The sequence below is a fragment of the Cervus canadensis genome, chromosome 21, assembly GCF_019320065.1.
Source record: "Cervus canadensis isolate Bull #8, Minnesota chromosome 21, ASM1932006v1, whole genome shotgun sequence".
Classification (NCBI taxonomy): Eukaryota; Metazoa; Chordata; class Mammalia; order Artiodactyla; family Cervidae; genus Cervus; species Cervus canadensis.
Genome location: NC_057406.1, coordinates 12,464,208 through 12,490,975, shown reverse-complemented (window position 1 = coordinate 12,490,975; position 26,768 = coordinate 12,464,208). Strand labels below are relative to the sequence as shown.

Here is a 26,768-nt window from a genome sequence, read left to right as displayed (position 1 = left end):
GGGACCAGGAGCATTTACAAAGCAGGACAAATCAGGGTGGTGTGACCCAAACAGGAGACCTCAGGTTGGGGTTGGGAGGTGGAGGGAGCACTTATATCAGAGGAGCCTCAGCAGGCCGGGTGTGGGATTTCTCTCTCCCTCCCACTTATTGAAAGTGAAAGTGTTAGTTGCTCAGTCGTGTCCCACTCTTTGCAACCCCATGGACTGCAGCCCGCTAGGCTACTGGAGTGGGTAGCCATTCCCTTCTCCAGACAGTCTTCCCAATCCAGGGATTGAACCCAGGTGTCCTGCACTGCAGGTAGATTCTTTACTGTCTGAGTCACCAGGGAAGCCTCATCTCACTTATTGTGAAAATACAAAAGGGGGTTTTAAAGGAGACCTACTGAGAGCACACACAGAGTAACTCAAATCCAGGTTCAGGTCCTGGCTTGGCCACATACAAACTCTGTGACCTTGGTGCAACTACTGAAGCTTTGGGATCCTCGATTTTCTCATCTGTCCAATGGGGACAACATTAGCACTTTAGCTCTTAGGGTGGTTTTGAAAGTTGCTCAGTCATGTCCGACTCTTTGCAACCCCATGGACTATACAGTCCGTGGAATTCTCCAGGCCAGAATACTGGAGTGGGTAGCCTTTCCCTTCTCCAGGGGATCTTCCCAACCGGGGAAGCCCAGGGAAGACCAGGGGTCAAACCCAGGTCTCCCACGTTGCAGGCGGATTCTTTGCCAGCTGAGCTACAAGGGAACCCTTAGGGTGGTTGGGAAGATTCAATGACATCATATGTGCAAAGGTATCTGGTATATAGTAGGCACTTAATAAATGTTAGCTTTTTCTTTTTTTTTTTTAGCATGAGGTATGTGTCATAGAGGGCTTCCCTAGTGGCTGAGATGGTAAAGAATCCCCCTGCAATGCAGGAGACTCTGGTTTGATCCCTAGATTGGGAAGATATCCTGGAGAAAGGAATGGCTACCCAGTCCAGTGTTCTTGCCTGGAGAATTCCATGGACAGAGGAGCCTGGTGAGCTGTAGCCCATGGGGTCACAAAGAGTCAGACATGACTGAGCGACTAACACACACACACACGCATGTGCCATGGCCCAGAGCTGCCTTTATTTTTTTTAATTTTTAAATTAAAAAATAATTTAAAATTGTATTTGGCCATGCCACGAAGCATGTGATGTCTTAGTTCCCCAAGCAGGGAACAAACCTGCATCCCCTGCACTGGGAGCTCAGAGTCATACTCACTGGACCACCGGGGAATTCCTGATGCTGCTGCTGCAGCTGCTAAGTCGCTTCAGTCGTGTCCGACTCTGTACGACCCCATGGACTGCAGCCTACCAGGCTCCTCCGTCCATGGGATTTTCCAGGCAAGAGTACTGGAGTGGGGTGCCACTGCCTTCTCCGATTCCTGATGCTAGCTGTTTTAAAACTGGATTTTTCAAGAGCAGAGAGGGAGAAATCAGGTAAGATCTAGGAGAAGGGGTCTAGAAGCTCAGGCATGACTGGGAAATACTTAGAATGGGCAGACTCTTTCAGTGGATGGGGTCCCTGCAGCAGAGACCCTAGCATGGCAAGAGGAAGGAGACACGTGACTCTGGGTCTTGCTCTGGGTTGTTGAGCTGTACCCTTCAGGGAGAGGGCCCAGTCCCTCCTCTGGATGGCAGGCAACGGGCAGGGAGGAGGGGGCCGCATTCAGATGTTTCTACTCCGGCCTGGCCCGTGACACATGGAGAGTTGGCTGGAGAGAGAGAGCAGGGGTGAGGGACTCAGAACTGAGAGATCGGTTGGGGGAAGAGATCAAAGGAGCTAAAAGCCCTGATGAATGCCAATCAGGCAGGACCAGCGGGCCCTGAGAGCGGATTTTCTAGATGTCAGGGCAGGAGAGGAAATGATTTAACCGAGCACCGGGCTGTCACAGTGCAGCGAGGATGCGATTAAGCGTACAGGCATTTTATCGGGCAAATCTTCTCACCAGCTGACAGTCTGGCCTCCTTCTGTCCTAAGAGGAGGAGACAGTTTAGCCCCCGCAGGGACAGGTTTGTGGCCTGCGGCTGCCCCCTGCCCTGCCTGGAGTGGGGGGCTGGCTCCCCACAGTGGGAGCTCTGGGGCTTCCTCCCAAAGCTTTTGTGTCCTGCTTCCCTTTTCATTCAAACACCTTTGGAGATGACCCAGGAAACCCATGGGCTTCCCTACAATTCAGATGGTAAAGAATCTACCTGCAATGCAGGAGACATGGGTTCCATCCCTGGGTCGGGAAGATCCCCTGGAGGAAGAAATGGTAACCCACTCCAGTGTTCTTGCCTGGAGAATCCCATGGACAGAGGAGCCTGGCGGGCTACAGTCCACGGGGTCGCAAAAAGTTGGACACAAGTGAGCGACTAAACAACTATTCAGTGCAGCTCTGAGGTGACTGTGAGGTATGTCAGGACAGGCTGCAGGCCGTGATTCTGGAGCGTCATCCTTGGGGTGGGTGAGGTGGGAACATGGGCAGGGGACTAGCTTCTGGAAGGGGGGCGGCAGACAGAGGAGGTAAGAAAGCCTGAGGTGTGTCCTGGGGCTCACAGAAGCCTGGGCTTGTGAGTGTGTGTGGTGTGTCAGGCAGCGAGCTGGGAGGGTGTCCTGAGAGCTTGATTTTGCTACCAGATCTATACCTGTTGGGGAGGAAATAAAATGCTCAAAAATATTAGACTTCCAGTGGCAATAAGATCGCATCATTGGTGTGGCCCAGCCTGTGAGGCTGTGCGGGAGGTGTCCTGAGGAAACTTCTAGATGTAGCCGCCTCCCCAGTGGGCAAAGGTGCTGGCATCCCACCATGAGGTGGGCTATGATGCAGAGATGGTTTCCATGCTGGACTCGGGGGCCCACCCTGCGTGGCACCCTGGGCTTGGTTCTGCAGAGGAAACCCCTCCAGACAAACCAGCCCGTCCAGACCCTTCTGGAACAGCCGTGCAGCCAAATCCTGGAGTCTCCACTGAGCGGACAGGAGAGGGAGTAACTTACTCTCTCGGGGTCCGTGGGAGGAAGGGCGGCCTCTGCAAGTGGACAGCAGGGAAGACCCAGCCGCCCTCCTCCAGGGCCTCCTCCTGCGAGCCCCGGCTTCCAGCGTGGATGACGGTGGTCAGGGCAGAGAGGAAGGCAGGGAGGCCTTCACCATGTTCCTGGGTATGGAGGCCAGAGGGGCGTGGATGTGAACAGGAAGCTTCAGGGTGTGGGCCCGGGCCCCGTGGAGGGAAAGGGAGAGGGAGGAAGCTGGCCTCTCCTTCCTTCCTGTTGTCAGAGCCTTTTGCTCAAACGTCCGTCTTATGATGAGAAATCCAACGTGCAGGGAAGTCATGTGCCTATGGTTATAGCAAGCACGGCCTGCGGAGGTGGTCAGACCCTGCCTGGGGCTCAGGGCTCTCCACCACCTCGGGTGGCATTTTCCAGCCTGTGCTTGGAATCAGCACAGGGTGAATTTGTTACAGACGCTGGCCCTCTATTCACTGCAACCCCTCCCCAGCACCGTCTGCCCCCCCGCCCCCAAGGACACTTGACTCCCCTTGCTCGGCCTTTATTTTGACCATCGAAGATCACTTTATCGATTCAGGCAAGAGAGAGAAAGGAGTGTTTTAGTAAAGGCTGAAAATCTTGAGATGTGAGGCGTTTTGTTAGCTTTTGTCTGGAAAATGCCTAGTTTCTTTGTCCCAGAAGGGCTTTCAGAAAGGCTGATGGAGCCAGGATAATCTAGTGCAATTGGTCAGGCCCTCTGGGGGAACCTTGCCACACAAGGAGTCCTCCAGTCTTCAAAACACTTCTGCCTGGGTCTCAGGAACTGCTGCTCTGGCCACTGCCTGGAGGGGAAAGTGGCCCTCCATCCCTCCCTGCCTACCCTGTCCTCAAACCCCCCATCAATACGCCTCAGGCTTCCCCTCATCCCTTTCTCTGCCTTTGTGCCAGGACCACGACCCAAGCCAACCTCTAGTGGACCGGATGAACATGGGCCTGGTGCTCCCTCCCCTGAAGTCTTCCCTGTCCCCCTCACAGGGCTCTTTTATTAATTAGTTAATTTTTGGCTGCTCTGGGTCTTGGTTGTTTTGCGCTGGCTTTTCTCTAGTTGTGGCAAGCGGGGGCTACTCTCTAGTTGCGGAACTTGGGCTTCTCATTGTAGTGGCTTCTCTTGTTGTGGAGCATGGGTTTTAAGGCACAGGGGCTTCAGTAGCTGTGACGCACGGGCTTAGGTGCTCCATGGCACGTGGGGTCTTCCTGGACCAGGGGTCAAACCCATGTCCCCTGCATTGGCAGGTGGATTCTTATCCACCATGCCACCAGGGAAGCCTTCACATGGCTCTTCGGCAGCTCCTGGGCCCTGAGCTCCTGGTGGCGGGCAGGGTCTGCCTGGGAGCCCAGGGAGGCCACCACCGCCAGGACCAGCTCCTGGCAGGGACTGCATGGCCGCCCTCTCTTCCCCCTCATCCTTCTCAGGGATGCATTTTCCCAGCACACCAACCTAAGAGGTCACCTCATCTTCATCACTCTCTTGGAAAGGAGATATTTACACCCCCATTTGCAAATGAGAAAACTGAGGTGCAGAATAAATATATTTTGCTTGAAATCAGTGAGTCAGAGGAACAGGGGCTCCTTCCACTCAAGCCTTCTGACCCGTGAGCGAGGACCCATCAGTGTTGAGGGAACAGTGGCTGGCGTCTGAAAGCCAGGTGGCGTGTGAACCCTGACATTTTCTTTCCGTATGACCAGAGCTGAGCTGCCTACAGCTCTTGGTGCCAGCCCTAAGTGCTTGGCGCAGTCCTCAGCACATGGACGAAACCCATGACCATCCCTCCAGAATAGTGCTTTCAGCTCGATCCATGGAGTCTGTAAAGCCTCTGAGTGTGGAGGTAGAACTCAGCATGTATGAAAAGATGCACATTTTCTGGGAAGAGAGCCCAGAGTCTTTATCAAAGGTGTCTGGAGCCCAGAAAGGTTTTACAGGTCTGGGAGCAGGGAGACCAGGGTAATCCTGGCTGACAAGGAAAAGGAAGGAAAAAGAGAAGCTGGGTGCCCATTGTTGGTTGGGTGCTCATCGTTCATTGGTGTCTCTGGGAAACAGACTCTGAGTCCAGCGTGCTGGATGTTGACTAGAGGATGCTTAGGGTCAACACACATGGGGGGAGGGCAGGAGCATTTGGCAGGACAGGGAGAGAAGTCAGTCTGTGACAGATGTCCACTAGGAGCCTGGGCTAATCCCATCGCAAGCTCTGCAGGGAGACTGACCTCTCAGATCTAGACTGGATCACATGGCTGAACCATTATAACCACTGTTGGCCACTGGATGTAGACTGCCCTGAGGAAAACATGACTTTGAACCCAGGAGCTCACCGCAGCTCAGACAATCCCAGGAGGAGCTGGGGGAGCGGACAGCTGAAGGCAAGCTTCAACAGCAGCCCCAGGGCTGGATAGGAAGTCAGTCCTTGAAGAAGGGTCTGGGGCTGTATCACCAAGCTCACCACAGTATCTCTGCCCTTGGGAAAGTGTGAGAGATTAAATACTATTCATTCACCCATCCATTTATCCTTCCATTCATCCATCCACCCATCCATCCCTCCATCCCTCTATCCATTTAACATTTCTTAAACATGTCTTTTAAGCCAGCCTAGGTGATAAGCAACTGTGATAAAAAGCTATACATGGCATTGTCTAGTGGAGGAAAGAGACACACCAGTGAATAATTTAGGCACAAAGTGGTCAGTTATGAAATAGAGGCAAGTGCCAAGAACCATTGGAGCACATTGGAGGGCGGACTCTTCCTGGAACAATGAGTGAGTCCTGAAAGAGTTGTCAAGACAGAAAAAGGATAAGGCATTTTAGGCAGGAGGAAATGACAGTACAGGCATGATGGTCTGAGGGGGTGCAGCAGATTTGAGGAAGGTTTCCAGGTGGCTCAGATGGTAAAGAATCTGCCTGCAATGCAGGAGACCTGGGTTTGATCCCTGGGTCAGGAAGATCCCCTGGAGAAGGGAATGGCTACCCACTCTAGTATTCTGGCCTGGAGAATCTCATGGACAGAGGAGCCTGGCAGGCTATAGTTCAAAGGGTTGCAAAGAGTCAGACACGACTGAGCGACTAACACTCAGCAGACAGAGTGGCCAGGTCACTCCCGGAGATGAGTCTGGACAAGGAGATTTGGTGAAATAATGAACGCCCTTGAACTATATCCAGCAGTACCAGAAAGTCACTGCTGGGTTTCGAGCATCTGCACTTTAGGAAGTCAACTCTGGTAGCTGAGATGATGGACAGCTGGGTGGTTGCTGGAACCTCAAGGAGTCCTAGATGTGCCAGGACCAGGCATGAGCAGTGAGCACCTAGAAGCCCTCTAAGCACAAGCCAGTGCCCCACATAAGTAACCCTTCCCTGATGTGATGCAGAACTTCAACACACAGATCATTCTGGTCCTCTGGGCACAGAGTGTTCCTCTGAGCAGTTGCTTGATCCCCCAAGTTCGCAAAGACTTTCACATCCCATATTCAAATCCTATGATCTCCTGCATGGAAAAACCTCCATGGGTGGCCTCGGCCCCTGAATGAGTATGAGCCTAATGCGTCTTGAAAACCTAGGGTGAAGAAGCCTTGGGCATCAGCACCAAGGACAGTCCAGAGAAGAGATGGGTGAGAGCAAATTCTGTCCCCTGGAGGCAGGTTGTGCTATGGAGGAAAGGCTATTTCTATGTGACCCTGGGGCTTCCCTAGCAGCTCAGTTGGTAAAGAATCCGCCTGAATGCAGGAGACCCTGGTTCGATTCCTGGGTGGGGAAGATCCCCTGGAGGAGGGCATGGCAACCCACTCCAGTATTCTTTGCCTGGAGAATCCCATGGATAGAGGAGCCTGGCGGACTACAGTCCTCGGGGTCGCAAAGAGTCTGACACGACTGAGTGACAAAGCACAGCATAGCACACGTGACCTTCGGGAAGAATGGGCGTGTTCTATCTCACGGAAAGTTGAAGTTAGACCTTACAAAGAACTTCCTGGTGATACCAGTGAAAAAACCCAATACTTAGAGCTCATCCAACTATACAGCTCGATTGATGGCCACAGGAAAAATGAAGCAAAGAATTATGCAGAGACAAGGAGTCAGGCTCCTTGTTGCTAGGGCGGCCAGTGAACTCATCTTCATCCGTGTTTGAGGGCGGTGGTGGGGTACAGGGGAGGGCTGGGAGGACAGATGGAGCTGAATGAAGGACTCTTCACCCTTGGTTATTTTAGCACTAGGAGGCTTCAAAGTTAGGCAGAAGCAAAAGGAAGCAGTCCCTCTGGCACGATTTGGGGCACCTTACATGGGACAAAGCCTTGGAAGAAATAAATCGCAAGGTTGCTTGGCCCTCCAACCAGAGCCAGCCCACCTCCCTGGGCGGGGGCGGGGGGGTGGAGTTGAGACAAGAAGGATGGGCTAGATAACCTTAGGGTCCCTGTCCACTGCAGAGGCTTTGCCAGGGGTCTTGGGTTCTCTTCAATTCATCCTTCAACAAGTTTTTGCGGAGCCCTCATTGTTTGCTCAGCACCAACTGGGGAGAAAGGGATCAAATAGAATACAAGCCCCAGGCTCCCAGGGAACGGGGTCAGGTGGAGAGATGGGGAAAGAGAAGTTAATGTTTCTGGAGCACTCAGTCTGTGCCTGGGGCCGCGCGAACCCCTCAATGTGCTAACTCCTTTCCACCTCCCAGGGACCCTGTAGGGAAAGTACCAGCGCCTCCCGTGTACTGATGGGGACACCAGGGCTCAGAGAAAAAGCAACTTGACCAAAGTCACACAGGAGGGGGCTTCACTGGAGCCCTCACCGTGAGCCGAGATGCTCCTCTGTGATGCAGGCAGTGACCCTCTGGGGTTCTCGCAGATGGAGCCTGAAAGCTGGAACCACTGGGGAGGCTTCATGCTGTAGAGGGCTCAGCGCGGGGGCCTGGGGGAGGGGCAGAACTCTGAGGCTGGCCGGGGAGGGGAGCAGCCTGAGTGTCATCTCAGAGGGGGGCATGTGGGCAGCAGCTGTGGCTCCTGTCCGTGGTTCCACCAGAGAGGGGCTGCGGAGGGGCAGCGACTTCATCTAGAAGTATCACTCCTCCCCCAGCCTCATCTCGGCCGTCTAAAAGACAGAGATGGTTCAGCGGGGGTCAGCTTCCTCTCAGCTAGTTAAGCCACTGGCCAGAAAGCAGACCACTGATAACTATGGTAGTTAACACTCTGAGCAGGCAGCAGGAGCCAGACCCTGCCTTAAGAACTCTCTAGCTTACTTAAGCCTTCCAACATCCCAGTGAGGTAGGTTCCATTATTATTCCCATTTTATACCTGATGCGAAGAGCAGACTCATTGGGAAAGACCTCGATGCTGGGAAAGATGGAAGGCAAGGGAAGGGGACGACAGAGGGTAAGATGGTTGGATGGCATCACCGACTCAATGGACTTGTGTTTGAGTAAGCTCCGGGAGATAGTGGTGGACAGGGAAGCCTGGCAGGCTGCAGTCCATGGGGTCGCAAAGAGTCGGACACGACTGAGCGACTAAACAACAGCATTTTATAGATGGGGAAACAGGAAAAGTGAGGTTAAGTAACCCAGATCGGAAGCCTGGCAGTCTACCCTTAGGGCTTCCTTGGTGGCTCAGACAGTAAAGAATCTGCCTGTAATGCGGGAGACCTGGGTTCGATCCCTGGGTTGGGACGATCCCCTGGAGAAGGGCATGGCAACCCACTCCAGTCTTCTTGCCTGGAGAGTCCCCAAGGACAGAGGAGCCTGGTGACTACGGTCCGTGGGTCACAAAGAGTCGGACATGACTGACCGACTAAGCACAACACAGCGCACATATTATGTCTAAGCAAGATCCCGAGCTCCTCTCTGGCCCCTCGGGGACCCTTCCCAAGCTCAAGCTCTCCTCCTGGCCTGGAGTTCTTGCACACCAAGACAGCCCCACCCTAATGAAGACTGCAGGAGGCCCCCACCAGCCCCTCCAGAGGCCCATAGCTGCCAGAGGGCCCCAGCCCCCCTCCCCGCACCCACACGCACCCCGCCCCCCCCCAACCGAGCACCGTTGCCTTTCGTTCACAGTGACGGCGCCTGCGCCCAGGCCGGTGGGGGCACGGAGGACTCCGTGGCGGCGGCGGCGGCGGCCGGCAGACCCAGTGCCCACGCCCCGAAGGCTCAAGCCCAGCAGCTGCAGGAGGAGGAGGAGCGGCCGGGGGCGGGGGGCGCCTCCCCGCGGGCCGGCCCCTACCGCGCGGCCTCCCCTGGCCGGCAGCAGCCTGCCCTGGCGACGGCGCTCTGCTCCCGCGCCCCTGCCGCCTCCGATTACGAAATCTCCCTTGACCTAAAGAATAAACAGGTACCCAGGGCCTCCGAGGCGGGCGGGAAGGGTGGTGAAGGGCCCTGACTTGGGCACTGTCCAGGGTCCCAGGGATGTCCCTGTCTGGGCCGCCTCTGCTGCAGGCCCACCTCTTGGCCACTAGTTCTCCCAGCTGAAAGGGGTAACTGCCCCTCCCTGCAGCCAGCTCTTCCTGCAACCAGCCTTACCAGTGGCAGGGGTCACCCGTGGAGTGCCAAGCCCACAGGCAGTGTGTCCAGGGCCTGCCCCTCTCACCACTGCAGGAAGCCCAGTGGCCCACATACTTCCAGGCAGGCGAAGCCCCCACCCCCAACCCTACTCCAGAGAGATGCCCTGCCTACCTGCCCACCCAACAGGCAAGCCCCCTGCTCAGGCACACACAGGCTCAAATGAGTTTTGAAGACAGTGGTGTCCTCCAGGTAGACTAAAGATTCCTGGGATTAGCCCAGATTGGGAGAGTCCAAGCGAAGGACCAGGGAGGCCTGGCATGCTGCAGTTCGTGAGGTCGCAGGGTCAGACAGGACTTAGCGACTGAACAACGAAAGCCCCCCTATTGGAGAACAAACTTCACCGAGGGGTTCTGGGTCTCCATCTTCCATTCTGTGAAGCAGCAAGAGAAAAAGTCAGTCACGGGGTCCCCGTTGACACCCCCCAAATGACAATGGCACAGTTGTTTTGGTTGAAAATTAAGAGACCTGAAAGGAGATGTGAGTGTGTGTGTGTGTGTGTGTGTGTGAGAACATGCTTAGACACAGACTTTATGACTTAGCATTGTTGAGGAACAGCATTGAGCCCGGAGCCACATGTGTGGGATTCAGTGTGTGTTCTTGCTCTAGTGACTTTGGGAAACACCAGTTAAGCACTCTGGGTGTTGGTTTCCTCATCAGCAAAACTGGGAATTATACCTTGAATCATCACTGATGTCCCTTCTAGCTCTAAAATGTGTAGGTTCTAAAGATCCATTCCTTAACCCGATGGACAGTTTTGGAAGCGAAGCTAGTAGAGAAGTCACTAAGACTGGGTTGAGCCCAGGTGAGCCCAGCCAGACTCATTCCTTCCTTTGAGCATGGATGCCAAGCAGTTACCCTGGGTCAGGGGCCAGCTGCCCATGATGCGCCACAGGGCTTTCAGTAAGGTATTTGACAAAGTCTCCTGTGATATCTATGTGGACGGGATAGGAAGTGGTTTAGTTGACAATATAGTCAGGTGGGTTGCTCTCAAATGGAATTATCAAAAAAACACTGGTTTTTCTATCAGCACCGATTCCAAGGTGATTGAGTCGGGACTTCCTTGCTTCTGCCCTGTTCAACCATTCTGAAAAGGGACTGATGCATTGCCGAAAGGGGACAGCTAATACCTTGATAACAGAATCCCAGATTAAAAAAAAAAAAATCTAATTAGGACAGAAATGTGGTTAAATGGAAAATGTAAAGTGAAAGAGGGAAAAACCTCAAGTTCTGTTCTTAGCTTTGAAAATCCCGCAGCATAAAACGAGCAGGCTTGGTCCTGGGCGAGAGGCCTTAGGGCTTGAGTTGACTACAAGCTCAAGATAAATCAACAGCCAGTGAAGCCGCTGCCAGAGAAGTGGGCCCAGAGGCCTTCACAGACGTGTAGATAAAACCCCCAGTGAGAGGAGCCTGGCGTGCTGCAGTCCATGTGGTCGCTAAGAGTCAGACGTGACTGAGCAACTGAACAACCAGCAAAAAGGAGGCAGCTGCCCGGAGCCCCACACTGGGTACTGGTCAGGCTGTCTGGTTTTAGGGGCTTCTTTTAAGAGGCAACGGAGAAGGCAATGTCACCCCACCCCAGTACTCTTGCCTGGAAAATCCCATGGACGGAGGAGCCTGGTAGGCTGCAGTCCATGGGGTCGCGAAGAGTCAGACATGACTGAGCGACTTCACTTTCACTTTCACTTTAAGAGGCAACAAAGAGAACCCTGAGGTTCTGAGGTTCTTCTAAGAAAGAAAACAAATTGGCTGGGGTCACATGATGGAAAAAGACATGGCAACCCACTCCAGTATTCTTGCCTGGAGAATCCGAAGGCAGAGGACCTGCGGGCTACAGTCCATGGGGTTTCAGTCGCAAAGAGCTGGACACGACTGAAGTGACTTAGCACACACCCATTCACAGGGTCATATGGGGAAATTGTAGACATGAAGACGAGTTTTAAACATTGAAGAGCTGAATGTGAATTGGCTGGATCAGATTATTTTCTATCATTCCAGGTAAAAATAGTGGTACTTGTCTGGCAGTCCAGCCTTTAAGACTCCCTGCTTCCAATGCAGCGGGCACAGGTTTGATCCCCGGGGAACAGTGATCCCACATGCCGGGACCAAAAAAATAAAAAGTTCTAAAAAATAAAAATAGTGGTACTAGTGCATTAAACTTATAGGAGAGGAAGGTTTTATTTTCTTTTTTATTGCCTTTTTTTTTTTAAGCTTAATTAACAATAAGAGCTGCTAAAGATGTAGCAGGTCCTGCTTCTGGGGTGGGGAATGCCCAAGCAGGAGCCGGGAGGCAGCCCATCTGGAGCGACACGGTGTGATGGGGTGGTCAGCTGGCTAGATGAGAGCGTCCTGTCAGTTCCCTGAGGACAGAGACCATCTCCTGTTCATCTGTGCACCCATCGCCCGGCATCCAGCAGAGGGTCTTGGACAGAGTAAGAGCTCATCGAGTGAATATTTTTTAAATAACTTTGATGAGCAAAGCAATGAGGAAGTGGGATACCCAAAAGAAAGAAACATGGAGAAAAAAAAAAAGAAACATGGTCCCTCCCTGCTCCCCGAAGAGATTACCATTCAGTTGAAGGAGTGGCCTGTTAGTAACACCAAAAGAGGCACCAAACTCCTGCCTTGGCCTGGGCAGGGAATTAGTTTAATTCTCACTGACTAGGGGCCATGGAGAGTCATGCAGGGTTCTAACAGGTACCGTGGACCTTTTTCATGTGGGTGTAGTTCTAGTAGATGGGCTTGCGTGTCAGGAGGGCGGAAGTGAGGCAAGAAAGATGAGGGCTGGTAGGGGTGCAGCCGGGTCCTCCTGTCCTGGGGAATGGCCCCCCTCCCCTGGCCCAGGGAACCCTCCAGGCCAAGCACAGGCTAGGGGTGGGAGTGTTAGTCGCTCAGTTGTGTGTGGCTCTTTGAGACCCCATGGACTGTAGCCCGCCAGGTTCTTCTGTCCATGGGATTCTCCAGGCAAGAATACTGGCAAAAAGCGATCGAGGAGTCGGGGCAGAGTGACTGAAAACACGGCATATGTTTACAAAAGATGGAACTCCACAGCTCTCTCTTCTGCAGATGAACTGTGTGGAACTTAGACAAGTTCCTTCCCTTTTCTGGGCCTTGGTTGCTGCCTATAGCCCTTTGCCTCAATTGCTAGCATTTCTATGCCCTGCCCCCCACTCCTGCACTGGTCCACACTCACTCCTTCTGTTGCTTTAGGACTTACTTCCCTGTGCCTTCCTCCTCCACTGCAGCTCTCCCAAGGCTACGGTGGAGGCCCCTTCTCAGTGATCCCCCAGCACTCAGGTACTCCCTGACATTGCCCTCCAGCCCTGGGTCACCATTCCTGTTTACTTGACTTCTCCCTGAAGGCAGGGCAAAGATGTCCATCATTATATCCCTGGTGCCCAACACAGCACCTGGCATGAGAAGATGCTCAAAAGATGAAGAGGGGGAGGTAACAGCTCAGAGACCTGAGGGGATGGAGAGGGGCATGAAGTCTGGGTCAGGGGCTGACTCCATCTCAGGTTTTTTTGAGATCTGGGATTTAGTATTCTGCTCCTGTGGTCCTCACGAGTCACTCACATCCTGCAGTTTTGAGGCTGGAAGGGATCCTGGACAATCCTTATTCCCCCAGTTCACCAACCTGCTTGGCCTACTCCATCAGCCAGTCCAAAATCCCAGGTGAGAGGGCCTGGCTGGGGCGATGTTGCAGACGAGGGGCACTGTAGTGTCCCCCAGGCCTCTGGGTATGGGGGAGGGGAACACACATGGGGCAGGGGCTGGAGTGGTGCAGCCTTTGGCCCCAAGCCTAGACATAGAAGACAGCCTGGACTGCATTCCCCTGGGGCATAGGAGAGGGTTGAGTTTAGTTCAGGGTGCAAACATTGATGAAGCCCCAGTCACAGGTCAGGATGGCGGTGGGCACAGAGAATGATGTTCTGCCTATGGGGGCCGGGAGCCAGGGGTGGGCAGCAGGCATGAGGCTGGGGTGAGGGGAAGCCAGCTATATGACATGATGGGAACAAAAGGTGAGGCTCCCAGGACTGAATTCAGAGGCCATCAGGAGCAGTGGCTCCGGGCCAGGCTCTGGGCTGAGGCCACCAGTGGAGGAGACAATGAGGACACATCGGGGCCTCCAGGAGTTTCTGCTCTAGGAGGGGTCTGGGGGAGGGCAGGAAGGGAGGGAGCCTGAGTTAGATGAGCACCACCAAGATTAGCGGGGAAACAGTGTCAGAGAAGCAGGAGAGAACCTTCTCCAGGGGACTCAGGGCAGGGAGACCCGTTCTGGTTGGGGGACTGGGAGGCTTCTTGGGGGAGGGACACTGAAAGACAGGGGAAACGTTTTTGCCTGGAGGAGAGGGCGAGGGTAGGAGCTGAGGGTGGAGAGGGGGTGACGGTGTGAGGAGGGGTGTGGGGGGGTTGGGGGTTGTAGGGGGATGTGGAGGTGGGGAGGCTGAGCAAGTGCTGGGGCAGGAAAGCCCAGTATGTGGGGGTGCGGGCAGGGGCAGGAGGTGGGGCTGGCATGTGAGCAGTGGACCTCCTGTAGTAGGAGGGGCCGGGGTGGGTGGGGCCAGGCTGCTGAGCCCCAGACCCGCCAGGACAGGGTGTTTATACTTATTTAGGGCAAGGGTCTCCTGCGACAGGAAGGCCCGTGTTTACCCTGCTCTCTGAGCACACTGCTCAGGGGAATGCAGTGCAAGGTGGGTGGTGCTGGAGGAGGAAGCAGGGAAGCAACCGGGGGCTGCCAGAGTGTCCAAGGGGGGAGTCCAGGGGCACCGCAGGTGGTGTGATGGCAGAAGGTAAGGAGGGGTGGCGCTGTAGGACTTTGCACTTGACAGATGCAGAGGATAAGCCAGAGGAGGACCCAGGGACAAATGCCAGGTCCCCAGACTGGAGCTGGGATATCACTGAGAGCTGGTTCCTTTCGGGGAAAGGGAGCAATGGACTGTTGGAAATGTAGGTCTTGGGTTGAGCCTAGGCATGGAGATTTGAAAGTCACGGAATCCACACTTCACCATCAAATTGCTACCACTTATTGAGCTTTGACCTACTGTGTGCCAGGTACCATGTGAAATAAGAATTCTCACCACAGAATGAAATCGCAGAGTCAGCAGGATTAGCTTCATTTAACAGACAAGAAAACAGATTCAGAGATGTTAAGAAACGTGTCCAAGGTCAGCCAGCAGGGAAGAGGTGGATCTGGGGCTGGGTGTTTCCCCATGGGCTTGCTCATTCACCTATCGCAGTGCAGTGAAGTTACGATGGAAGAAGACGAGGTTCTCAGACAAGAGGTGAGAGGATATTAGCCCCAGAAACATCTATATAGAGTTGCCATGAAGGCTCTGCCCAAGACAGTTCCCTCTTCATTAGCTGTTAATTATCAGCTACCGGGGCTGCTCTGAAGACTTCCCACATGGAAGTCAGGATGATGTCCAGCATAGGAAAATCATGAAGATGTGCCTGCAGAATGGAAGAGGGCAACGCATATGACTCTTCGCTAGCATGGTTAGGGACCCTGTGGATCCGGGAGCTGTAGGGAGACAGGGAAACCAAGATAGACTGGGTCATGAAGGCTGAGGACAGAGTTTCAAAGGATAAAGTATCAAAGCTGCAGAAAAATTGGGGAGTGGGGGAGTTGAGGATGGGATTTATTGACTAAAGTTCACTTTGAGGTGATCCTTTGGAGAGTCAGAAGGCTGGTGGGAGCAAGAGGCAGCTGCAAGCAGTCAGGGCACACAGGGCTGGCCAGTGGTTCGGCATTCGCTCACAGATTGAGGCACAGGAGGTAGAGGAGTCTGCCTGTAGGTTTAGTGGAAAATAGAGAGTGGGCTAGTGCCCCAGAACGGGGGAGTCAAGCAGTCTGGGAGACTTAGGAGGGTCTGCAGCCTGGTGGAAAGGGACCAATGCTGGGCTGGAGGCTGGAAATGCAAGTAGAAGGGACTAGTGGATGAAGAAAGCTTACAAAAGAGGCAAGAGATGGTGAGATCGTCAGCCTGAGAGAGGAACGTTATGGTGAGGTTAGGAAGCACGTCGAAGGGTTCTGTGTACTGGGGGATGGAATTTGGCCTTTCTGTCTGTACCCCACCTCTCCGTGATCCTGGGGGAGGTTGGAGGGCTAGTGGTCTTGCCTTGAGCTGTCGACCCCAGCCACCAGTCCCGATTCTTAGTTCAGGAATGTCACTCTGTAAGTGGAGTGTACGGCACGTGACTGGCAACAGGCCACAATTTCAGAGCCCAGGAATACTTTCTCACTTCCTAAGCTTCCCAAAGGACTGATGGAACCCACCACAGTGCCACCATTTTGCCCATCCCCTTTGTCCAGTCTTTGTCTGTTGTTTACATGCAAAAAACTGCCCAGGAGGAACCACTGCTAACCTCTCTTGGTCATTCACACCTCAAAGAGAATGTTTTTCTAGTCCTTTCCCCGGAGAGATTTTTGATAAGGGAGAAAAAGTGAGTGCTTAGCCACCCAAGAAGAGAAAAGACCACAGAGTGGGAAGAGAGCTGGGGGGAGAGGACGAAAGGCCTTGAGGACAGACTGGCCAGTGCCTGAAGTTTTCCTGGGTCCAGATCTGCCCAAATGAAGTAGCACCCGCTATCCCACCTCACCATCAGCCCCACCAAGCCCTGCCCTGATAGGAACAGCTCCCATTATTGGGAACAGAGGTGACTTGAATTGAAGAACATGATAGCTGGAGGATCTCCCACTGTTGAAATATCCATCCATCACCCATCTGTCTTTTTACTAAATTCACATTTACTGAGCTTTGACATGTGCCAGCCCTTGGGCTCGGTACTGGGAACACAGATGATCAAACCTCAACCCCAACTCTTATGCGGCTCCCAGAAACAGGAAACGACCCCAATTCGTGACATGAATACCGAGAAAGAAAGCAGGTGAACAGGAGTAGTGGCAATGCTTTTTAACCTTTCTATTTAATCTTCAGTTCTATTATTTAAAATATACACAAAAGTAGAAAGACCAGTATAATAAACTTCCATTTAACCATCACCCAGCTCCAATTAATATTGTTTCATCTAACCCTTCTACTTTTTTGATGAAATACTTTAATACAAATTCAAGATACCACACATTTCAGAAATAAATACTTCCATATGTGAATATATGGAAATAATCACCTACTACCATTGGCAACTGCCCCACCCTTGCCGTGGGTATCCCCAACCCCAGAATCCAATCCTACACCCCACACCTTTAGGAGTCTTGGCAGCAACCTGGCATTTGAGGCCATCACACAGAGTTTTCAGAGTTTGGCTCCTCAGTGCCGGCCTAGCTGTGCCTTCCCAGGCCTCCGCAAAGGGTCAGCCAGGTCACCCCCTGCCCTGGTCTCCGAAAGCGTTGTCACATCCCTTCCCTAACCGCGCTCCCACTCCTCTCTGTCCTCACTGCAGATTGAAATGCTAGAACACAAGTACGGGGGCCACCTGGTGTCCCGGCGCGCCGCTTGCACCATCCAAACCGCCTTCCGCCAGTACCAGCTCAGCAAGAACTTCGAGAAGATCCGCAACTCGCTCCTGGAGAGCCGCCTGCCGCGGCGCATCTCCCTGCGCAAGGCGCGCGCGCCCACGGCGGAGAGCCTGGCGGCCGAGCGGGCGCTCCTGGAGGGCTGCGGCCTCGCGGGGCTGCCTCTGGTGCGGTCGCCCTCCCTGCCGCCCACCTTTGCGGGCACGCTCACCGAGCTGGAGGACTCCTTCACCGAGCAGGTGCAGTCCCTGGCCAAGTCCATCGACGACGCCCTCAGCACCTGGAGCCTCAAGACCATGTGCTCCCTGCAGGAGAGCGGCGCTTACCAGATCCACCGGGCCCTGCGCGCGGGCGCGGGACCGCTGGGCCTGGAGAGCGAGGCTCGGGAGCCCGAGGGCGCCTCCCCGGGGGCCGGGGCCGAGCCTGCTGAGCCCCCCAGTCCGCCCCAGGGCCACGGCAGCACCCTCATGATGGCCTTCCGGGACGTCACAGTGCAGATCGCCAGCCAGAACATCTCTGTCTCCTCCTCCACGGCCCTGTCGGTGGCCAACTGCCTGGGCGTGCAGACGGCCCCGGCCCCCACAGACTCCGCGGTGATTAAGGCCGAGGAGGGCGAGGCCAGGGCACAGGAGGCCCCGGAGGGCCCCGAGGCCCCCAGTGCAGACCAGGGGGCCGCGCCCGCTGAGGACCCGAGCGTAGAGGTGGAGGCCGGCGGGGCCCTGCGCGCCAGCTCGCCCGTGGCCGCGGGGCCAGTGGTGGAGGAGGATGAAGAGGAGGAGACCGAGGAGGCGGCAAAAAGGACCGAGGCCGAACTGGAGGTCGGGGACAACTCGGAGCAGCTGAGCAGCAGCAGCACGTCCACCAAATCAGCCAAGTCGAGTTCCGAAGCGTCAGCCTCGGCCTCCAAGGAGGCCCTGCAGGCCATGATCCTGAGCTTGCCACGCTACCACTGCGAGAACCCGGCGAGCTGCAAGTCACCCACGCTGTCCACCGACACCCTGCGCAAGCGGCTGTACCGCATCGGCCTCAACCTCTTCAACATGTAAGTCGGGGTGGGGGGATGGGGGAAAAAGGGGCACCTGCACTTACCATGAGCGAGGTTCCTGGGAATGGGCCGCATGGACCCAGAGGCCTCCCCTGGGGGCCTGGGGGCCTGGGGGACACACCTGCTCCTTGAGATACTGGGTAGGGGAGCACACATTTTATTTTTAATTGGTATGAATTTACTTTAAGGACGAGGGCTAAAATACCTCAAACCGATGCTTTGACCACTAGTACTGCTGGGAAGAAGCAAGGCTTTGAAAAGTGAGAGAATTTACGAGAAAATGCAGTATTAAGTAAATAATAGAAGGATGGAACAGAAATCACTCAGGTGGGACATGAAGTTGGGGAAATGGGGAACATCAGCCCCATGGGGTTGATGATGGGAGAAGAGAGAGAGTGATGGAAGGAGGAAACGTCAGGGGAGCAGAGACCTAGTGCAAGGAACAGGAGAGGAGTGGAGGGGCGGACAGGAGGGGAGTGTGATGCAAGTGGAAGTGGAACAGAAGAGAGCAGGGGCGTGGACATACAGATATGAATGACCGCTATAGCTCAGAGCCCCCAGCCAGACTTTCCTTGCTACCAAGAGGTATACAGCTGGTGGCAAGCAGAGGAAACACACAGACCCATCCTAGGGAGATTTCAAGTACACCTACTCATCTCCACCCTCCACTCACCCCTTCCTTCATAGACCTGAACTGGAAAACACAGCATCTCTCCCACTAATCAGTGAGGACTAGGCAGAAACCATTCACCTGTGTGTTCGTTTACTCATTCCGCAATGATTTTTGGAGTGCTTAGTCCGGAAACCACATAGATGAGCAACACACATCCTCTGGCCTCAAGCTTATATTCAACAGCCTGCCTGAGATAATACGTTGCAAACTTCAAATTTTTAGAGAGAGCATTATTATGCCATTTTATAGAACAGGAATCAGACTCACACAGTGAGGTGAGCTGAGCACTGTGAAGCAGCTAGTCAGCAGCATAGCTGGGTGAAGTCATATTTGCCTGACCCCCAGCCCAGTGCTCTTTCTTCTATATCAGGCAGCCACTGGGATGAGTGTAACCTCAGCCCTGCCTCCCCAGGCCCACACCGATGCCTGGCCCCGCAAGGCAGTGCTTCTCAAATGATGTGTACTGAAGGATCAGCCTGGGTTTTTACTCAGTATGTCGTGGGCTGATACTTTTGTAAAATTCAATAAACGTGAGTTGCTAGAAAAACAGTCACATGCTTGGTTGTCCTGAAAATGTCAGCCTGCTATAAACGGGTCTAAAGGCTTACCCTCTATTTCTGTCCTTATCTTCTCCTGGACCAGTAAGACTCAGCTCAGGGAGCAGCAGGGATTTGCAGACCAGGCTGGGAGCACATTTGCCTTAAATCACAGCACCCACACCCACATCCACACCCACTCACAGAGACTCCAGCCTGGGAAAGTAATCCCTGGGGAGCAGGGTCTTTCTTGTGTCTACAATGCACAGGGAAGAGGGATGTGGTAGGAGATCCCACCTCCATTTCCCAATTCACCCTCTTCCCGGTTCCAACATGGATCCTGAGTAGAGAGAGCAGGATACAGGTGGGAGGAGGGCTTGGGGGCCTGAAGATCAGATCCAGTGGGACTGATGCTTGAAGACAGAAAGGACGCCCCTCCACCTGCTCTGGAGCCCGCTTTGACCAGCCCTCCCCCAGCCCCGCACCATCCTCACTCCTGGGCAGGGAGGTTCAGAAGCATGTGCGGAGAGAGCCTTTGGAAAGGGAGGCCCTCTGCAGCAGAAGCAATAGTGGCATTTCTTGGGAATTCTACCCAGGGACCTCTAGGCACTTCTATGGTTCCCTGGGCTAGAAGAAAAGGAGGAAAGGCATCACAGACCATCTTGCCTTACTCTCTACTTCTTTTCCCCACCCCACCCCAGAAACCCAGACAAGGGCATCCAGTTCTTGATCTCTCGAGGCTTCATCCCTGACACCCCCATTGGAGTGGCCCATTTCCTGCTCCAGCGTAAGGGCCTGAGCCGCCAGATGATCGGCGAGTTCCTGGGCAACAGCAAGAAGCAGTTCAACCGCGATGTGCTCGAGTGAGTGGCCACCTCCGGGCTCCGCCCCACCCTCCTAACCCACCCTCCACTCCAGGATCTCCTGGGTGGCCTGGGACCTCAGCTAGGGAAGGACAAGGGGCAAGACAGGACTTCTGAAGTCTGAGTGGATTCCCAGAAGTCCTGGCACCAGTTCTAGGGGCTTCCTGATTGGTCAAAGAAGCCAGCATCCCCATGATCCTTAGCCAATCACCAGTTTCCTCTCCAGTTATCCTGCAGCTTACTGAGCCAGGGTGCTCCTCCCACAGGCACCTGCGATGAGGATGAGGCTAGGGGTGGGGCTAGCACAGAAATGGTCCAGGGAGACCAAAAGGCAAGAGAGTGAAACTGGAAGAGGGCTGTGTCAGTGCTGGGGCCATCACCACTTGGGGGACTGACCCCTCAGCATCACCTGCTGCCTGTCCAGTCCCCCAGCCCCTGAGCATCCACTTCATATCGTGGAGGAACCATGAGGCAGGAAAGGAAGGGGTTAGGGTTTTTAGAGCCAGAAAGTACATTCATTGTTGTGTAGTCGCTAAGTCATGTCCGACTCTTTTGAGATCCCATGGACTGTAGCCCGCCAGCCTCCTCTGTCCATGGGATTTTCCAGGCAAGAATACTGGAGTGGGTTGCCATTCTCTTCTCCAGGGGATTGTCCCAACCCAGGGATTGAACCCACATCTTCTGCTTGGCAGGCAGATTCTTTACCACCGAGCCACCAGAAACTACGATTGCGTAAAGATAGATTGACCACCAAGATCACACAATCAAAAAATTGTTTTAAAGTCCAATAGATGAGGTATTTGGTGGGGGGAGTGAGGGGGCTGCCTTGGTTCAACTTCATGGGTATGATGCTATGGGTAGGTAGGTGAGCCTCACGGCAGGGGCAGATTCCCTAGGGCTCAGGAGCAGGACCTTGGAGCCACCTCGCCTCTCCAAAGAGGGGTGAGGCCCTGTGAAGTCTGCCCCGGACCCCTGCCTCCCCTCCTGACTCCATGCTGCTCCTCTCTTCCGCTGGCTCCCTGAGCTCACTTCCTCTCCAAAGTCACCGCTCTGTAGGGAGCCCTCCCCACTTCTCTCCCACCCCCTTGTCCTTGAGCACACTCAGCAGAAGTGTTTCCTCAGGGGTCCTGGGAGAACCCCCTCCTCCTGTACTTGCTCTTGGAGCAGCAAAGGCCCACCACAGAGGGCCAGGGATCCTGCTCCAGGTTTAGAAGCAAGAGGGTCACTGTCAGTATCCCTGGGGTGGAAGCTAGAGACCTGGCTTCTCATTTATTTATTTATTTGTTTATTTATTTATTTATTTATTCTCACATTTATTTATTTGGCTGTGCTGGATCTTCGTCGTGGCATGCAAGATCTTTAGTTTTGGCATGTGAACTCTTGGGCTTCCCTTCTGGCTGCAATGTGGGAGACCTGGGTTCGATCCCTGGCTTGGGAAGATCCCCTGGAGAAGGGAAAGGCTACCCACTCCAGTATTCTGGCCTGGAGAATTCCATGGACTGTATGTATAGTCCATGGGGTTGCAAAGAGTTGGACACAACTGAGCGACTTTCACTTCACTTCATTTCACGTGAACTCTTGGTTGCAGCACATGAAATCTAGTTCCCTGACTAGGGATCGAACCTTGGCTCTCTGCACTGGGGGCTCCGAGTCTTAGCCACTGGAGCCCCAGGGAAGTCCCGACCTGGCTTCTGTTTGTGGAGCAGCCTTGGTGCTGTGTCTTGGGACAGCCCCTGCCCTCCGGCCATGGCCTGTGCTTCCATACCTAGAGGGTGGAGGGGTTGGGCTATGAGGGGAGGTCAGCTGTCCCCTAAATCCATGATGGGGTAGTTGTTACCTGAATGCCGTCAGAAGAGAGGAGGTGGGACCCATCCGAGGGACCTTGAGATCCCTGATGGCCTTCTCCTGTCTCTGACTTGGTGGCTTTGGACAGTTGGCTGTCCCTCCTGATGCCCAGACCCACAAATGCACATGCTTCCCTTCACCCTCCGGGGACGCTTTGAGGAACTGCGCAAGAGGAGAAAGCCAATTTCCTGTCTCTTTCCTCGCCTACTTTTCTTCTGGTTCATCTCTCCGGCCTTTTCATTTGCCTTTGTCCCCTTTCCACCAATGAGCAAGTGGAGCTGCTGCATCTGATGGCTTCATTCTTTCCAGCTGCCCCACGACCCGGGGGTGACCTGGCTTTGTCCTCTCCTCTGGGGCAGCGGTGGCAGCTTCACTTCCAGGCCCTGACTGCCTTGTCTGTTCTCTCCCACCTTTCCAGGTCTTGTGTGGTCTGGCCCTGGAATTCTAACCTGCTTCCCATCCCCCTCCACTCCCAGCTCCCCCCCACCCCCGGCCTGCACTTCAGGGAACACATGGTTTTTATCCAGCCCAGGTTGTGCTGAGCAGCACATCGAAAACTTAATTGCCCATCCTCCCCGGGAGACTGAGTGTGTGGGCTGGAGACTCAGACCGGCTTCTGTGAGGGAGGGCACAGGGCTGGGGGCTGGGCTGGCGGCTGGACGGGCTCAGGCTTGGATGAGGGGGCAGTGGGGAGAGAGGAGAGTGGCTGGACCCGAGAGGCCAGCTCTGACTCCTGCTCTGCTCCTAACAGTCTCTGGAGCTTTTACATGTCACTTCTGCTCCAGGCCTCAGCTTCCTCACCTGCAGAGAAGCTGGGCTGGGCTGGGCTGGGCTGTGTTAGCTCGGTCCCTCCAGCACCAGGGGTGAATCTATCTTTTTCCCCAATCCTTAGTGCGTTTGTAACATCTTGGCATCATGCAAAATCTTCTGCCCTAAAGCATGCTTTGTCATCATGCCAGAGCCACCCAGAGCGGCACTCAGGAGAACAGGATGGCCATTCACCACTCATTCACCAAATATTGAGTGCCTACTGTATGTAGGGAACCAGGGCTGAGCTGGGTATCCCATGTGTACCTGTGTGTGTGTATATAGAAAGGGGAAGGAACAGGCATGGCTTCAGGAAAGATACAGACCTAGGTGTCAATGGGGAGAGATGAGAGGAGGAACGTGGAAAGAGAGGCGAGGGGCCCAGGAGCCTCCAGTGGGCACTGTGGGCTTGGGGAGGGTGGAGGGCAGAGCCGAGCCCGGATTCTGCCCCAGTGAATGCCCCCCACCCTGCGTGCTTTGCTCTGCAACCACACAGGCCCTGGGCTCCAAGGCCCTGGCACACCCAGCCTGCACGTGGCAGCTCCTCCCCCAAGTCTGCATCACCCGGATGCCTGGTTTGTCCCCTGCAAGGTGCCTGGAGAGGACGGAGAGGCAGAAAGAGGCAGGCATTGGCGGGGCTGCCAGGCCCTGGGAGTTCTGGCATCTCCCTGCGGCTCAAGCCAGCATCCCCTGCCCCTTCCTTCCCCCCATCAGAGGAAACACAACAGTGAGGGGATTCCGCAGCGCGCCCTGCCCCCACCCGTGACATTCAGCCCGTCGCATCCATCCGTACAAAGCTGTTTACTGAATAAAAGACATAAATCACCCCTCCTCTTGGAGACTGAGACAGCCCAAACTGCCACACTCTCCAAGATACAGCCAGACAGGAAGGGGAGAGGCGGGGAAAGGTCTCTTGGAGGGAGAGGGCCTGGGAGGAGGGCGGACAGGGTGAGCGGACCAGACGGAATCTGCCCCTGACGCTGATCTGCGTTTGAGCATCACAGAGGTGGTGATATTTGCCTCCAGAATCAGGCCCTCGGTGCTGTTAAAAGCTGACCTCTCTTTTCATTCCTTTCTGTGCTAGTCCATGAAAGCCCCATTCCAAGAAGGAATGTGTCCAACCAGGCTTTACTGAATAATAATAGAAGGCATTCTGAGCTCAAAGGGCCATGTCCATTCCCGTGTTTACCTGGGTTTTGGCTCTCCCTTTTTTTTCTTTTTTTTTAGGAGAAGCCAGCCTCAAGTTTGTCATTTGTCAAATGGGGATAATAGAACCAGTCATATGAATTAAATTTTAAAATGGATATGAAGTGCTTAACTCGGTGCCTGATGCTTAGTAAATTCTTTTAAAATGTCAGCTATTTCTGTTACTGTATTTTCTATTTAAAACCACAGGGCATAAAAAGAAGCCCAGGGCATTAGACCCCCTCACCCCCCACTCCCCCCACGGCCCCTCCCCTAACACAGGGAAACCTCAGACTCCTCAGGGCAGGTCTCAGTTCACTGCTGGGGATGGGAGGGGCCGCCCCGAGCCTGGAGGAAGCCCTCCTCTGGTGCTGAGAAGGAAGGTCAGTGGGAGCCGGAGGGCTGTGGGGGTCGGAATTCTTGGGGGGGCTGAAAGCACTCCCCTCTCCGTTTTCACACGGCTGGGAAATTTGCCTCTGCTCTATTTCCTTCCTGAAGTGTTCGCTTCAGCAGGTTTGAAGGCCAGTGGATGGGGGGCTGTTGCGTGCGGGTTCTCAGCATCCTCCCTCCTGGCCCGCGTGATTGCCGCGCACGTGGACAGCATCTGTCCTTCCCACGGAGAAGCAGGGAGGGCGGTTTGGGGGTTGAGCAGTCCTGGGGAGCAGGGTGGGAGAGAAGCTTTCCCTGGGGGATTCCTTCTTGCACTGCGTCTGCTCCATCCTCTGTTAGATACTGAAGTAGGACGTTTCAGTCAAATTTCATTATTTCATTTCCCTGGAAATGTGTCGGCCAGCGTGTAACAGATTTGTTCTTCTTCGGGGACACTCAGAAATGAAGACAGATTGTCTGTCAAACTCAACAGGCTGGAATGCGCTGGCCTGTCTTCGCTGGGAAGCGTCGACTCCAGAAGGTCCTGGACGTTGTCTGCTTATAGCTTCCGATGGGTTGTCTTGCTCCCGAGGAGGTCCACAGGCAAGGGGAGAGCAGGCCGGCACCCATGCCCACCCTGGTGGGTCTGGAGGGGGATGGAGAGAGGCCAGGGGCAGACACGGATAGGAGGCTTTGCACAACTCTGAAAACTTGATGCTGCCCCCACTCAGAGGGATGGAAGGAGAAGGTCTCTTCTAACAGGGGTGTCTTGGGGTTTTATGACCTCGAGCCCTCCCCTCTCCAGTGCCCTTTCCTCCACCCTTGCCTACACACACACACACACACACACACACACACGGATGAGAGATTCTCCTTAACAGTTAACAGTCACTGGCATTTCAGAATCACTCACTCCTGTACACGGAGACCCTGGAACTCCAAGTTCAAGAGTGGGATGAATTCCAAGTCCAGAGTTGAGACTCCCTTTGGCTTGGTCATGGGTACAGGGAAATTGGGCTTCTGTATAAAAATGAACAAACCCAGCACCCACTCCTTTCCTGAGCCCTCCAGTCCTAGCCCAGGAAGGGTCTCTCTCAATCCTGTGTGATAACTCAGGGGTGGCTCACACTGGCTGCTCAGTGCAAGGGGGCTTCCTGGAGGGGCGTCCTGGGGGGTCACACCCGCCCGGGGTTTCTCAGGAGGGCCGTGTGTGAGTGCGTGGGCGCTCACATGTGTCAAGTGTGTATCGTGTGCCAGCAGGCATGGTTCCAAGAGCCTCATACGCAGAGCCACGTTCTTTCTTCCCGGCAGCGCTGAGGTGAATGCTGGAGTCCGCACCCAGTGAAGGAGCTGAGTACCAGAGAAGGTGGGTTGCTTGCCCACAGAGCTGAGCAGTGGCTGAGATCTGAAGCCGGGCAGAATGGTCCACAGCCTGAGCCCTTAGCTCTGCACCTTCCTGCCTTCTGCTTCATCCCAGCAGGCGTCTGGTCCAGGTGTCTCTACTGCGCATGTCAGACTCCAGTTGTGAATCATGGTGCTGAGAAACACGCCTTGGACAGTCAGTTAGTCCAGCCCCCTCATTTTCCCTGGGCAGGGACTGAGGCCCGAGAGAAGAAACGTCTAGTGCCCTGGCCAAAATTAGATGCCCTCCTGTCCCCGCGTGCGTACTAAGTCGCTCAGTCTGTCTGATTTTAGGTGACCCCCATGGACTGTATGTAGCCTGCCAGATCCTCTGTCCATAGGGTTCTCCAGGCAAGAACACTGGAGTGGGTTGCCACTCTCTCCTCCAGGGGATCTTCCCGACCCAGGGATCAAACCCACGTCTCTTGTGTCTCCTGCATTGGCAGGTGGGTTCACTAGCACCACCCGAGAAGCCCCTCCCATCTCTGGTGCACCTTTATTTGCTGGCCCCGACACTCTCATCTAGGAAGAAAGCAGAGCTGAGGAACTGGTCCACAAACCTCCATTGGTCTGAGCCGACTCTGTTTCCTCTCTCTGACAGCCTATGTTATAAACAGTTGATGGGTCTGGTGATGGACTTTCAGGCAGAGTTAATTGGCAATGATGGCAAGGGTGTTTATAGCTCTGCTAGTAGAAACTTCAGATCTGCTTAACCACCGGGCACATCAGCTCTGATTTGGTTCCTAACCAAACTTTCATTTCCTTTTTAAAAATATATTTGTGTATATATACATATACTGTCTGAGTCACTATATATATATATAGGCTTCCCTGGTGGCTCAGAAGGTAAAGAAACTGTCTGCTATGCGGGAGACCTGGGTTCGACCCCTGGGTTGGGAAGATCCCCTGGAGGAGGACATGGCATCCCACTCCAGTATTCTTCCTGGGAAATCCCATGGACAGAGGAGACTGGCAGGCTACATACAGTCCATGGGGTTGCAAA

The 26,768-nt window shown here is 54.3% G+C and overlaps 1 protein-coding gene across 9 annotated transcripts in view; it reads left to right on the top strand.

Annotated features, from left to right (window-relative positions):
- IQSEC3 (IQ motif and Sec7 domain ArfGEF 3) overlaps nucleotides 1-26,768 on the top strand; it is an 88,576-nt gene that overhangs the window by 36,966 nt on the left and 24,842 nt on the right. For all 9 annotated transcript variants that reach the window (XM_043441494.1, XM_043441493.1, XM_043441499.1 and 6 more), the window contains exons 3-5: nucleotides 9,061-9,334; nucleotides 16,969-18,083; nucleotides 19,997-20,158. In XM_043441494.1, coding sequence (XP_043297429.1) covers nucleotides 9,061-9,334; nucleotides 16,969-18,083; nucleotides 19,997-20,158 — 1,551 coding nt within the window. The remainder of the gene's footprint in view (nucleotides 1-9,060; nucleotides 9,335-16,968; nucleotides 18,084-19,996; nucleotides 20,159-26,768) is intronic.